The following is a 16,169-nucleotide window of genomic DNA, read 5'->3' as shown; positions in this document are numbered from 1 at the left end:
TCAACGACCGTCAATACGGATTCCGGCGGAACCGCTCGTGCGGTGATCTTCTCGCGTATGTGACGCATGTTTGGAGGCGGTGCCTGGAACGTCACGGTGAGACCCAAACGGTCGCACTAGACATATCCAAGGCCTTTGACCGGGTCTGGCACCGAGGACTTGTCAACAAATTGCCTTCTTACGCACTTCCCGCATCCCTGTGTACGTGGATTGCTGACTTTTTAAGGGATAGGTCGATTCAGGCGGTTGCTGACGGTTTCACCTCTTCCTTACACTCCATAAATGCTGGCGTCCCACAGGGATCGGTTCTGTCTCCGACTTTGTTTTTGTTGCACATCAATGACCTTTTGACATGTGCACCAATTCATTGTTCCGCGGATGACAGTACAGATCATGATAGCTTTTTGTTTGACAAGCCCCCAAAGGGCACACAAACTCCAACGGCTCGGAGGGCTTTGAAGCAGCGAATGGACGGTTATCTCAAGAGTATTTCCTCCTGGGGTAAAAATAATCTCGTCGAATTTCGTTTCAAAGACCCAATCCTGTCTGATTACGTCTAAAAGGGATCCATATGACAATCTAGTCTCCTTCAACGGAAGCAATCTTCCGAACAGGCCTTCCACTGATATGTTTGGTGTAACTATAAGTGACCAGCTCAGGTACGGGGGCTCCATTGAAGCCAGAGTAAAGTTGGCCTCTCAGAAGCTGGGCGTACTGTACTTACAGGGCCCGCAGATACTTTAATAGTACACAACTGCTGACCCTGTACAAATCGCAAGTGCGCCCTACTCTCGAATTTGGTAGCCATCTCTGGTCCGGAGCCCCTAAATACCTGAAAAAAACCCTTGACTCTGTGCAAAAACGGGCGGTCCGTTTGATAGATTCCCCAATCTTAACAAGCGGACTGCAATCTTTAGAGCACAGGCGTCAGGTAGGTATGCTGTCCTTGTTCTATCGGTATTACAATGGAAGATGCTCTGAGGATCTAGCGTCATTGATCCCTTCGGCACCGGTGCATAGTCGGGATACACGCCAAACGCCCGCCCAACATTTGTACACGGTTGACATTTGTCACATGAGAACGGGTCGCTTCTACGATTCGTTCTTAAGTTCAACAGCTCGGCTGTCGAACGAGCTGCCGGCCTCTGTGTTTCCTCCCTCCTACAACATGGGACTCTTCAAGACCCATGTTCACTCCTTCCTCTCCACAAAAAGACCCTCCACACAGCATCCCCAAAGATGACATAGGCCCTGAGGGAAATTATTTTCTTCAGGGCCTCCTGTGTGGAGTTAATATAAAAAAAAAAAATAAAAAAGGCACCAGTTTACCCCCCAAGTGTCGAGCGTGCGTAAAGAAGTTTTACTTCAAAAACTGTTAATGTAAATATTGTTCAAATTTTAGATTATATAGTTTAGATAACTTCCTAAAGAGCTCATCCATCAGCGCGCACGATTTATAACTTAACCCTTCTTTGAAGTTCCTTTTGTTATATGTATTAAACAAATGTGTTAAGGGACGTACTTGACTTACTTTAACCAGTAATTCCTGACATTATTTGGAATAAAAACCGTTTCTTTTAATTTAAAAAATTCTTTTATTTCTCAAGGTCAATATGAAAAGAACAAGATTACAGATATAATATAAATGACATTTACACATAGAAGAACATATCAGTACAACAAATAATTAACATTATACATAAATTATTTATTGTTATGGCATTTATTTTATTTTTTTTACATCCTAATCCTATTACTAGTTGTTGTAGCATTGGTCAACGCGTGAGCAACTTTGTGAACAGTCAACCTGTTAAAATAAAGAAAATAAGATTAGCAAATTAAATATGCAACTAGTGCAGAATAAAAACATAAATATTTTCAAGTAAGTTTGTCAAATCAATGCCTTCAGAAGGCGAAACGGCTGCCATGCATAGTAATATAATATACACTTAGTAAAACATTTCAAATCCTATTTTATTTAAAATAATTATATTAAAAATATACAAGATATTATTTTTCCAATAATAATTTCGGATGACATGTATTTATATTACTACTTATTTACATTCTGTACAGTCATTGGAGGTTGTCCACCGCTTACCCGCCCTGGTATAAGTAACATAAGGTTACTCCTTCAAGTCTCTCACAAGGACGCTATGTATAAGAACGTTAAATAAAACGAAGCTAGACCTCCAATGTCCGTGCATATGGTAGCAGTATGCAAGTGCTTACAAATACACAAGACAGTGATTGTTAGTAAACAAAGGCATTGGAGGTTATCCACCCGCCCTGGTATAAATAACAGATGGTTACTCCTTCAAGGCTCCGAATCTACATTTAAGTTTGAACGAATCTAGACCTCCAGTGTCGGTGTTAGGAAGCAGTGCTTACATAATATATAAAATGCGAATGATATATGATCAATAATATAAAGTATTTCAAATATAAAGTAATTAAAAACATAAACATACAAGGCTGCTGGCAGAGGCGGATTTGCCCTTAGGCCTATGTAGGCCCGGGCCTAGGGCGGCCAGATATTAGGGGCGGCCAATTGTGACAAAAAAGTCACAGATGATAACAAGAAATTACTTCCTAAGTACCTAAATATTCTACGTACGAAATAGCGATATGCAAGAGCGTATTCACACACAGTACACAGCGCGCCCCCACGCCCCGCAGCCGCCCTCGCCACACCTATCATGCTCCGTCGCTCGCGTATTTCCAATCCCTACCGTGATTCAGTTGCGCTAGTGACTGAACCGCGTTAGGTATTGTTATGCATAATAGCGTACTCACACACAGAGCTATAATATGCGTGGGATGGCGTATTTCAGCATATCGCTCGCCATACTTTCCAATTTGGAATGTACAGCGAGCGATATGCCGAAATACGCCATCCCACGCATATTATAGCTCTGTGTGAACACGCTCTTAATCACCTTACAAAAGCTATAATCAATAAATAAATCAAAGATTATAAAATTATACAATAATAAGATGTTATTTATGCCAATTATGAACTTCCACTGATGATAGTGAATAATAAAGTGTGACATTATAAAGGTATTTTCTTTAAAAAATAAAAATATATATATTTTTAGTTAAAATCTATGAAAAAGGGGGGGGGGGGTGGAGGAACGTAGGAATAGGATTAAGAGGCAAAGGATTTTTTATTTCTTTTTAGCATTGTTCTAAAGTAGCCTACGGAGTTCGGATTTGTGACGTCTATGGTCAAAATAGATAACAAAAGCATTTCAATTTGCAATAGCTCCGTGTTAAAATAAACGGCTGGCCAACAAAATGATGAATAAATAATTACAATAAATGTTTTACGAATGGTAGGAAATGTGGTCCATTTTTGGACCGAAATCAATCGCAGAAAAATAAAAGTGGTCCGTTGTCCATTTTTCGACCGAAATCGTTCCAGAGGAACAAACCCGCGTATGTCATCTTAGGTGATGCTGTGTGGAGGGTCTTTTTAAGGAAGGGAAGGATAGGAAGTTCTGAAAAGGAAAATGTATGAGGGGTGGGTAGGAATCTGGGGATTAGTGTGTCCAGGAGCGACATACGTATGAATACATCCCTCCAACTGTGGTGCAAGGCGATGGGTCAAGATAGTCCGGCTGGAAAGGTCAAAAGGCCTCCCTCACCCAGTCTCTCTCGATCCGGCCCGCCACGCAGCAGGTGCTGCGAAGACCTGGACAAATCTCACCCCATGAACCATGAATGATAATGGCAGGAAAATTAAAACGGTTTTGACCCTAGGAACTTACTGAAAAGTTTGGATACTCCTGGTCAATATGATGGGTACTGAGGAAGGGGCGGCTACATGGTTTGGGGCCTAGGGCGGCCAAGACTGCAAATCCGCCTCTGGCTGCTGGTATTGGCATCTTGCGTATGCTGCAAGCAATGAAACAAGAAATGATAACAAAAACAAGTATGGGGAAGAACGCTAATATGGGGTGGGATACCTCTCTCGTCATGTGGTAGTACCAGCGAGAATGCTGTCGGACTGACATCTCAACGTCCACTTAGCGATGGGCGGAATCGATGAAATTCGATGGTGTACTCGATCTTTTTTACCATTCGAAATATCTCGATTCATTGTCAGAATTAATTCGAATGCAACTCCGAGATAATCGTTTTGAAACGTCATCGAAAGTCGTCGCTGTGATTGGTCAGAAATAATCAATGCCAGCCAAGCGTTGTGATTGGTCAGAATTAATTCGAATGCAACTCCGAGACAATCGTTTTGAAACGTCATCGAAAGTCGTCGCTGTGATTGGTCAGAAATAATCGATGCCAGCCAAGCGTTGTGATTGGTCAGAATTAATTCGAATGCAACTCCGAGACAATAGTTTTGAAACGTCATCGAAAGTCGTCGCTGTGATTGGTCAGAAATAATCGATGCCAGCCAAGCGTTGTGATTGGTCGGAATTAATTCGAATGCACGGTCCGAAATAATCGTTTTCAAATGTCATCGAAAGTGGAATCGAGACAATCGCTCTGAAATGTCAGAAATCATTCGAATGTTCAGTCCGAGACAATCGTCAGAAACTGTCAGAATTCGTTCGAAAACGCAAATCGATTCTCACATTCGAGAGGTTATATTTCGAGATGTCAAAATATCTCAGATTGCTTGACACAAACGAAATATTTTATAAGTACATTGTTGGCTGCCTACTGAAGCATGTTGATGTTATAATCAACCTTGTGTGTGAATTGTAAATTATGAATTAATACTTTTAGGTGACGATTTACGTTTCCAGTAGGTATAGTTTATGTGTAAAAGATTTTCATGGTGATAGTTTTTCACAATTGAAGGTTTAATACCTACCTATGTTATTTTTAGGTTATGTATCATCTATTCGGGACATTCGGGTAGTGTATATTTAAAATAAAATAAACCAATAACTTAGCAAACACCATTTTTATATTTAATGCTGATCGGGTTTCACTACAACCGTAGCTTCTTCGGGCAGTATACAATATTCAGTATTTATTAAACTCATCAAGTGACATGTGTTCGTTCATATAAACATAATATATCTGCTACCTATGCTACGAACAAATATATTTAATTTATTTGACATTAACATGAATGAAATTAACATCGGTGTCTCTTAGTTAGTAATTAAAATGAAACGCTTTCTGTAGTAAAATAACTTTATTTACTTAATAATAATTTGTGAATTGCATACAAATTACAAATGAATGAATGGTTTGTTTTGGGTTCTAGTAGGCGCCTACTACGTACATGAGACTTAGAGGTTATTTTTAACAAAACGGCATATAATTATTATCTTATTATTATGAGGTACATTATAAATATTATTAATGGGAATTTGTACCTACTGGCTACACTAAGTAGCTATTCAGCAGGAGCTTACAATATTATATAAAACATATTTGAAATTCGTGGCTAACAGGAATAATACTAATGTTGCTATCAGACAACAAGGGAATCATTGCCAGGAATGAAAATTAGTGATTGAAATTTCGCTAGTACCTGCTTACCAAAAATATTGCCATACTAATGAAAATAAATTACAACCGGAATATGCAAACAATTTTTTTACGATAGGAATAGTCTTGATATTCGAGTTTCTATTTTCGAATCCTACCCCCCCTCCCCCGACGGCCCCTGTCCATAGCTATTGCTCCCGCACTCCGAGCGATTCATTCGAATGGATCATTCGATTCTTTTGATGTTTCGGTTTAAAAAAATCGATTATATAAATATTTCGATCATTCCCATCACTACTTCCACGTTCTTTAGCCAGTTTCTCGGTTATGGATAGTGAGTGGGGGACATACCCGAAGACCTTAAGGATGGAAGCGTCGAGTTGCCGGAGGGGGAGCGGAAGGGCGTCAAGTAAGTACGTCAGAAACTAAGAGGCAGGAAGAAGCAGCAAGGTCTGTATACTGTAAGCACCTGTAAATTGTGTTGGAAATACATATGGTTTAAAGAAACACTTGGGCAGAATTGGTAATCCACATTACAACTGGCAGGTCCCAGGAGAATGCACAAGGGCTTCAGCCTGACCGTAAGCCAAGCGTAAACCACAAGAGTCCCAACTGCTCCCGTCTGGAGCCAGTGAGACTATGGCATCCCCAATTGGGGGATGTTGTGAGGCTGAAGGTAAGTGGGGAAGGGAAAGAGGAAGGTGGGGAAGTACATATAAATATGAAATATAACATAAAGGCCGGTTTAAAAATGAGGGGTCAACGTGTGGCTGTTGGATAGACACGCTTGGAATATTGTTTTATTTTGGTGGACTTAAGACAAACTTCGTTTTGAAAACACATTAAAAATATTTAAATTTTTTTTCAATTGGATCTTATAAATACATACTTTATGAGAACAACTGCATAATTAACTCGATTTCGCCAAAAATGGTCTGTTGGACAAAAACGAACTAGAGCGACGTTGACCAATTCTGTTAAAAGAAGGTTCACACTTGTCAATATACTTTCGAGATGTTCAAACTTAAATTGAAAAGTTTAAGCCGCTACAAGTCAAGCAGAGCGGCAGTGTTGTTTTCTGACGGTCTCTGGAGTTGCGGTTTGTCCAACTAACCCTCTAACATCTGCGTATTGTTTATTGTTATAGTTCCAATCATGGACCTAAAAAGCCCTGGATAGAGCATTAGTGCGATTTTGGAATTATTTTATATGCCATTGAAGCAAAATAGGGAATATTGTCAGGCAGCCACCTTGTATAGCAAACTTTTGAAATGATTTGTATGTATGGCGGTGCATATTGAACTGTTATTTTATTTTTGTGTTGTTAATGCAGTTATAACGATCGGCTTATGATTTTTGGGGTGTTTGATAAGACGGGAAACGGGACATGTAATTAAAAAATTAAGTACGTTAAGTCATTTTGCATACATCTTCCCCCTTTCCCCGCGGCTTCTAATTGTTCTCGAATAGCTCCGTTCAGGGCTTTTTAGGTTCACGGTTTTAATAGTTAAAATATTGCCAAAACGCACAAAATCGTCACCAGGAGTATACTTTTAATTTCGACAGGGTAAATTCAGTTATTACTCAGTTTAGTACCGAGACGTTTTTTATAAAAAATAAACAGATTTTAATTAAAGAACACCATGTAAAATGTGTTCTGACATCTCGTCACTACCGTTATTGGATTGTAAAAATGCGTTAAATTAAAACCATTTCCACATAAAATTAAATTTTTTCGTTTAGTTAACTTATCGGGTATTATTGTATACTTTACAGCAACGTTTCCCAACAACTGCCGGTCCGCAGAGAATTCCTGTCCGTCCGCGAAAAATATGGCCCGTCAGATAATCAAACACTGACTAGCTTCGTGCAGACAGCCTGCACAACGCACGTGATCAACTCTCAACAATTAGCTCATAAATAATTATAGGAAAAATAGTTGCAAGATGATATGTTAATTGTGATTTTGAAATATGAAATCAATCAAATCAAATAAATGGATTTTTTCCAAAAGTTTCCGGAAACTAATAACTGTTTTAGAAGGGATGTGAAAAACGCATTCAAACTTTATTTTAAGAAAAAAAACTAATCATTTTTTAAATATTAAAATTTTAAATCCTAACATAAAAAGTTTTAGAACTCGCTTACATTACCTTTATTCGAACTACATTACTGATAACGAAAAAGAAGAAAAACACGCACTTTTTATTTGACAAACGTATCATCAACGTTATTGTTAACTCACTTATTTGTCGTTTTATATAAACATAATTAATAAAACATCCACAAAGTTTAATTTTTTTCTAAATTGCGGTCGGAAACATAGGTTTTACTGGGGTGCACAATTTAATTCTTCTGGATTTGAGGTGGTTAACTTCTAGATTTGAACATAAAGCATGGTGTTTTTTCTTTCTACCGGTATTTCTCACCATGACAGTAAGAGAGACAACGATTTCTACGAGAGCTGTTCCCAAATACAAACAATTTCGCCCGAGGGGATAAAAGCTTATGAAAAGTCAGAATATATTGAATCTACTTTTGTTCGAGACGAATATAGGCTATTATAATAAAATAATGCAGATCGGCCAGTTACAAAACCGTGTTGTTCTGGAATAATCGGTTCCATGATAACTCGACACAGTGACAATTCAACACACTTTGAAAAAGTGATGTAAAGTCATTAGAAACGATGAAATTTTTTTTTTAACCTAACCTAACGTAAGCTACTTAACCCAGTTAATAAAGTTTTTGTTTCATCACTTTCCATGACTTTATATAACTTTTTAAAGATGTGATGAATTATCTTTGTGATGATTTATCCGGTCACCGGAATAATCTTATGCCTACTTTAAACAGCAATGTTATCTAAGACAATAATTTTTTCGGGAAGGTAGACAGTATAAAAATTGGTCTTTAATTTAAAACACAAATTTTATCGCCAGATTTAACACAAATATATTTTCAAGAGGAACTGATATACAATGAATACATTCCTTTATGAATACCGGTGGAATTTCGTCAAAACGTAATCCCATTTTACGATGTAGAATTTTTTTTTCTTAATAACATGTATAGAAATGTGACGTGTTGTATATTGAAGATTTAATTTCAGGTATTATTACAATATCACAATTTTGTTCATAAGCACTTAAAAATATTCAGTAATGAGGTCAACTATTTCCTGATCATTGTCTGAATGCTTACGCCCCGAGTACATTAATCTAGGACACACATTGTGTTCTTTGAGACAATTTACATAGTTATAAATATATTTTGGATCGGACATTTTTAATCTACGCTTTCGTTAACAAAAATCAGATTTAAAGAAGAAGTGACAATGGGATTTTCTCCACAATGAATGCGTAGGTGAATTTTAAATTTGTTTTTTTTTTATTTTTATCAGGAGTAGTTACAGAGGGAACACTTCTCGAGTATGGGTGAGAATGTGATTTTTTTAAATGTACTTTTTGAGAACATGAATAGCTGCAGTAGGAACATGCATAAGGTTTTATTCCAGTATGGGTTCGTAAGTGCACGGTTAAATGTAATTTTTTTGAGCAGGAGTAGTTACAATGGGTACATAAAAAAGGTTTTTCTCCACTATGTATGCGTAAGTGCACTGTTAAATCTGACCTGTTTGAGCAGGAATAGTTACAATGGGAACATAAATGAGGTTTTTCTCCAGTATGGGTGCGTAAGTGCCTAGTTAAACTTGATTTTTCCGAGCAGGAGTACTTACAATGGGAACATGAATGAGGTTTTTCTCCAGTATGGGTGCGTAAGTGCTTTGTCAAACGTGATTTTTCTGCGCAGGAGTAGTTACAATGGGAACATAAATGAGGTTTTTCTCCAGTATGGGTGCGTAAGTGCCTAGTTAAACTTGATTTGTCTGAGCAAGAGTAGTTACAATGGGAACATGAATGAGGTTTTTCTTCAGTATGGGTGCATAAGTGCCTAGTTAAACTTGATTTGTCTGTGCAGGAGTAGTTACAATGCGAACATGAATGAGTTTTTTCTTCAGTATGGGTGCGTAAGTGCCTCGTTGAACGTGATTTTTCCGAGCAGGAGTAGTTGCAATGGGAACATAAATGAGGTTTTTCTCCAGTATGGGTGCGTAAGTGCCTAGTTAAACTTGATTTGTCTGAGCAAGAGTAGTTACAATGGGAACATGAATGAGGTTTTTCTTCAGTATGGGTGCGTAAGTGCCTAGTTAAACTTGATTTGTCTGTGCAGGAGTAGTTACAATGCGAACATGAATGAGTTTTTTCTTCAGTATGGGTGCGTAAGTGCCTCGTTAAACGTGATTTTTCCGAGCAGGAGTAGTTGCAATGAGAACATGAATGAGGTTTTTCTCCAGGATGCGTTTTCAGGTCCGTTAGCATGTCTAAAAAAGATGGTGGAAAAAGTTCAGTAAGTAGGTATCTATAATGAAGACAGAAAATTATGAAAACGATTTAAGACAAATAAAAATCTATTTTACCTGCAGCAGTCTCGGTAATATTATCATATTGCTCTAAGCATTCCTTTTTAATATCCGGCACATCTATGTCTATTTCCGTATAATAGATTCCACCTCCATCTTCTTCTGGGGGTGTCGGTTCTGCCTTGATGGGTACAGTCTCCACATTGATGCTACCTGGAACAACAAAACAATGTGTATTCAGAACTTTCAGTGATTTTAAGTCTGTAGATTGTATGAAAACGCTCTATATTTCATTTCATAGAAGTCAAGTAGAATATAATTCAATTATTTGGTCTCATTTATGTAAAGTTTATTCTTACAATAAACGAAGAGTTCAGCACAAATTTCTTATGTAAGTACAAAAATGTTGAGCTCAAAATTCCAATTGAATAGGTACATTTATTAGTTTGAGGCCCCAATTGTATCTAAAAACGTTGTCTGAATTATGGATGTTAGTAAGTCTTGTTGTAACACAGAAGAGTCATTACAACTTAATTGACAGCCATGCCATCGTCCCCATTATTAAATGCCATGTACCGACTAGGAATACAGCCATGTTATCGTCCCCATTATTAAATTCCATGTACCGACTAGGAATTCAAGGCAAAATGAAACATTCTTCTTGCAATACATACACAACCACCTATGAGACACACTCAATAACCAATAGAATGCATGATCAAGGCAACAAGTTTGGAGTACTATTGTTATATTTTCTGAGACCATTTATAGAACCAAGCGTTATCCAAACAAGCACTTTGTTAAATGCTACTATTATAGTAGCGTTTGTAATGTACTTTGATTTTTCTTATATGTAGTATTGTTCAAGTTACTGTTACACGTTTTACTGATATTGTTTAATGTTATTTTATGCTTTAAAACCATTGTGTATAGTTTTCGATAGCTCATTAGGTATATTCTGATTTCATAATACATATTAAAGCCTAGCTGGGCGAAAAACTAAATAAAATAAAGACTTGCTTGCATTACACTAAAAAATCGTATTGGGTTGGTTTTATGTGCATGATTTTTATTTGTATTTTTTTTTGGATTGAATTTTATTGTTAAACAAAGTTCCTCCTGATAAACTACTTGCAGTTGGTTGTCTTAGATAACATTGCATACAAAACAAAATATTGGACAGGTATAATATATCGACATAAATCTATACTAAATGATTTATTTAGAAATTATACCAGGATTTTTAATTAAATTCACAATTTTAACACAATCAGTCTTCATTTTTGGGTAAAATCAATTTGCAAGTATGTCATGTATTTATAGGCAGTTCAATAAGTCAGACAATGTAATAAACGTTAACAACCCCTTCACGGGTTCACTAAGGAACAGGTTACACCTGTATCGATCGTCCGAACGAAAAGTAATATGTTCCGTTTCACTCTCTGAGTTAGCTGATCTCCGAAGCGAATAAAAAGTGTATAATTATAATTCTTCCCGATTTTAATGTTCGAATAGATGTTGCCAAGCCTTTGGTTTTATAGATTCAAGTCGTTAAATTTAAACAATTATTTTTCCATTAGTTTGATGATGTCGTGTATTTTGTTTGATTGTGTCTTTTGTGAAGTTGATAGAATAATGGCATGTGATGGTAGTTTCAAATATTACCGATAGGTGGTGTTTTTTTTTAATCATTATTTTTTTATGCGGTTGAGGCACTTATTTGGTATTCACTTTTTTTTTAAGTGCAAAAATATTAACAATTTCTTTGTTATTTATTTTTTTCTACTAACGGACTACTGTTCAATTATGCAATACATATAACAAGAAATGATAAAAACTAAAAGTTACAGAAAGTGAAGGGTATATACCCAATCAATGAATGAAGCAAAGCAAAAGTATTTATTTAAAAAAAAAAAAATTCATTTATACCCGCTAAACTGCCAAAGCAGTTTGTCAGCAGAACAGTTTGTCAGCAGGATATATTATTTATAAATTACACAGAATAATCAAGTAAGAGCCTGAGCAAAGTTGCGTTAGATGGAATCACAGTAAAAAACATTATTCAGTAAATAAAATCTCAATTAATTTGATTTTAGAAAATATTTGTTACTTTGTTTAAAAATGAAAACAAATCTTTTACCACAAGATTCAGGATAAATTGTAGAAAATCAAAAGGGTCCACAATTTTTAACATTTTAATTTTGAATGCTGGTGGCTTTCTAGTGTTACTTCAAACCTTTTAGACCTGGAAACAGTTTCGGGACATTCTGTTGATTATTCCGTATGTGTATTACCAAGGCAAACGTGACTGAAGGTGAATAGTTACATAAAGAGGATAAAACAAGTCATTTGAGATTAAGCATACGACGCTTTGCAGATAACTTTAGAGTGAAAACGAATAGATGCAGTCGGGACATGAAAACGGGTTTTCACAACTGTGGGAAAAAATCAAAGTCGGGAATTCTAAAATATCTGAATAAAAAAAACATCGTGCATCAAAAAGAAAAATTCTCTACTGTGAGTCAGCAAATGATTTTAATAAACCTCTTTGAGAACATGAGAAGTTGCAGTTAGAAGACGAAAAATATTCTTCTCCACTGTGAATCTGCATTTGTTTTTTTAAACCTCACCTTTGAGAACAAGAATAGTTGCATTTGGCACATGAAGACGGTTTTTCTCCACTTGGAATCGGCATTAGTTTCTTTAAATTTCCCCTTTAAGAACAAGAAAAGTCGCACTCGGGACATGAAAAAAGTTTTATGTGAATTTTTAAATATCCCTTCCCACAACATAAAAAGTTATAGTCGGTCCACGAAAAGAGTTTTTCACTACTGGGGGTGAGCATGTGGCTTTTTGAGAACTCGGATAGTTGCAGACGAGACACGAAAGAGGTTTAGCTCGACTGCGAGTCAGCATGTGACGCCGTGTTTCTAGCACATGAAGATGTACAGTTGGAATATGAAAAAGGTTTTCTTCTAGTATGCGAACCCAAGTGCTGTTCTAACGTTAGTTTATGAGAGCTAAATTAATTACAATGGCGACGAGAGTATCGTTTTTCCCCAGGATGCTTCATCAGGTTTGTTAATAAGTCTGAAAAGGATAACAGAAAAGCACAAGTACAGTGGATTGACATAAACGCAAAAAATTGGGACACAAAAAATCTGTTTTACCTGGTGTTTGGATAATTCTTTCAGAGCGCTCTAAGAATTCATTTTTAACATCCGAGAGTTCTATGTCCATTTCCGTAAAGGGAATACTAGCTTCACCCTTTACACGGCTTCCCGGTTCTGCTTTGATGGGAACATTCTCCAGATAAATGCTACCTGAAAAAATAAAAGAAAAATACTCAATTGTTATACCGATCGAACAATGCATTACATTAAAAATTACGGTCGTTCCTCTCCGAGAAAGTATAATTATACCACATTGTTTTAATTAAAAAAACTTGCTTCGCGATCGATCGGTTTTAACTGAAGGCTGATCATGCATAAGAGCATTCAACAGGATTAAATCATAGTTAACACGCGGAGCAAGCAAATAAAAGTGCGCTTTACTAATAAAGTATTCGTGCAATTACAGCCGTGTAGCAGCAAAGGTGATCAAATATATTTTTATTTTATTTGTTTTTTTGCTCAGCTAGACTTTTAATAGTACGCTGTAGAAAATATGCACAGGCAACCTTCAACTTCCAGCTATTAGCAAATATTTCCGAGCCATTTGGGCAATCATATCCACATCGTATATAATAGAATAGAAGATATTTAAAAAAAAATCCAGGAGAGACTCGGAGGTCCTCGTGTGAAGTGGAAAACTTCCCTTTGAGTAGCCTATTACTACTATGAAACGTCTAAGCTATTCGTGTTTTTTTAAATGAACTCTAAAAAGCAGGGAAATTATTTTCCCCGAGGCCTATGTCATATTTAGGGATGCTGTGTAGAGGGTCTTGAAGACAGGAGAGTAATATATATTTTGATTATACTTTTATTTAAACCTGTAGCTAATACTGTAAATACGAGTTTACAAAAATATTATTGAGGAAATTTGGCTTATCCATCGTTTCATGAATTCTTTCAGAAGGCTTAAAGTATTCCTTTTTAATACAAGGAACCTTGAGATCCATTTCAGAATACGAAATTTCACTTGGTTTGTTAGTGACCACCTTGAGATTTGAAGGCTCCGTTGAACTCCAATTCACCTGTATAGAGACAATCCGGTAGAGATTTTGTGAAAAGAAAAGGTTACTAATGAAGTGTACTTATTGATGCAGTTAAGACGAAAATAGACTAAAACAAAAGTAGATGATAATTGATGAAAATATTTGGAAACACTTGGAAGTAAATTAAAAACATCATACAGAACCAATCGAATACTTCGAATAGTTTTTGTAATAAATTAATCATTAATAACGAAATAATCACTAACAACGTAGAGATATGCGACCACTTTATTAATATCTATTGTAACATTGGCTCCTCCTTAGCGGACAATATACATAGCAAAATCAAATGATAGTATTGAATCGTTATATATTCAACCTAAAATAATAAAATCCATAAAAAATGTAGGTTCTGGTCTCTCGACAGAATTTCTTCATATTTTATCAAAATTAATTAATCAGTGTTAAGATATTAAATTGAGAAGGAACTTTTCCTTTTTGAGGGAAGGTAATATCAATTCAAAAAGGTGGGTCCAAAACTAATACCTCAAACTCTAATTCGAAGGAATAACTCAATTCATTTGCATCCAATAATCAAAATAGCAAGCACCTTCCAATAAACTATGGAGTTCCGCAAGGATCAATTCTAGGACCACTATTGTTCCAAATGTATATAAATGATATCTCCCAATTAGATTATTAAATAGGCTGTGCATTGATACACACTTAACATTTAACCAGCATATTTAAGATATTAAAGATAAAACTAAAATGTAACTAACCGTCACGCCGTTTCGCCGAAGGGGTAGACAGAGAGAACAGACCTCCAAACAACTCACACACCTCTTGCCTCATTCACATTCATATATCTTCTCATACATACTCTTCTATTATTCTGACTCTTGACATGACACGACTCAAGTATCTAATTCACTCAATCGTGCCATGTCTTCCTCGGGCGTTCCCGACTTCTGCAACCATATAAAGATAAAATCTCCCTGGTAGCCGGTTATCATATCTGTTACCAAATAAAATTTTAAAATGACTATATTATAGCTTCGTACATTAACATTTAAAATACTTGATTGAAATTTGAGAATGAAACATAAATGATTTTTGTTTTTGAATCTTTATTTAGATGTATGCAAATTTTTTCATACATCTAGTAGGAAAATATAAAAAATACAAGAAATAACAATTACATTTTAAAAGAAAAAGATAAATACACAAAATTATATTATATAAGATATCTAGGTGACTAAAATAATATTGGTGAGCTCAATAATCAAAAATTATTTTTCACATATAAAGCACATGTCCTACGAAAAGTGCTAAGGCTTGGGGCTTCCTTTATGACATTTGGTAGGTTATTATAAAGTTTTTGCCCTTTATAAAACGCGCTGTTTTGTGTGCATGAAAGTTTAGTTTTGGGAAGCCTAAAATCTCTGCGTCTTCTCGTAGGATAATTGTGAACATTTTCATGGTACATAACATTTCTTTGCAGATAATTTGGGAGCATATTATTTTGAAGTTTATACATCATTGTTAACGTATTATATATTATATGTTGTTTGGTTGTCATCATATTTAAATTTTGTAACATAATTTTAACTCTAGTAAAAATGTTGCATTTTAAAATCATCCTCATCCCCCTATTTTGTATAACCTGGAGTTTATTATTTTGGGCTTCGTTACATAAGAATAAAACACTAGAACAATAATTTAAATGCGGAGTAAAAATAGAATTGTAAACAAGGCGCGTTGTCTTTAGATCCAAGTTATTTCTGATCCTTTTTAGGAATCCAACTTTTTTAGCAATTTTCTTTGTTATGTATTCTAAGTGTTCATCAAATTTTAATTTTTCATCTAATATTACACCCAGATATTTAATACAACTCACCCTTTCTATGTTTACGTTATCAATTTTTAGTATTGCCTGCTCGTTTCCCCCTACACTATCCACAATTAAAAACTTTGTTTTCATAACATTCAATTTTAGTTTGTTTTGGTTTAACCAAAGTGTTACACAATTTAAGTCAATTTGTATTTTTTCAATGGCGTCTTGTAAATTTTCACTGGCTATGTATAACAATGTATCATCAGCAAAGAGTTTAATTGCACAAT

General features: G+C 35.8%; 1 protein-coding gene across 1 annotated transcript in view; it reads right to left on the bottom strand.

Moving 5' to 3' along the window:
* Positions 1-3,816: 3,816 nt before the first annotated feature.
* Positions 3,817-16,169, bottom strand: part of LOC149415182 (uncharacterized) — a 141,674-nt gene continuing 129,321 nt past the window's right edge. Inside the window, exons 2-4 of the mRNA XM_089643159.1 lie at positions 13,060-13,212; positions 9,947-10,102; positions 3,817-3,900 (exon numbers count right to left, since the gene is read on the bottom strand). Coding sequence (XP_089499285.1) covers positions 3,842-3,900; positions 9,947-10,102; positions 13,060-13,212 — 368 coding nt within the window. The 3' untranslated portion in view covers positions 3,817-3,841. The remainder of the gene's footprint in view (positions 3,901-9,946; positions 10,103-13,059; positions 13,213-16,169) is intronic.

The sequence above is a fragment of the Hesperophylax consimilis genome, chromosome 19 (assembly GCF_061612785.1).
Source record: "Hesperophylax consimilis isolate HC1 chromosome 19, BYU_Hcon_1.0, whole genome shotgun sequence".
In the NCBI taxonomy this organism is placed as follows: Eukaryota; Metazoa; Arthropoda; class Insecta; order Trichoptera; family Limnephilidae; genus Hesperophylax; species Hesperophylax consimilis.
The sequence above is the reverse complement of the archived record's forward strand: the minus strand, read 5'-3'. Positions and strand labels throughout refer to the sequence as shown.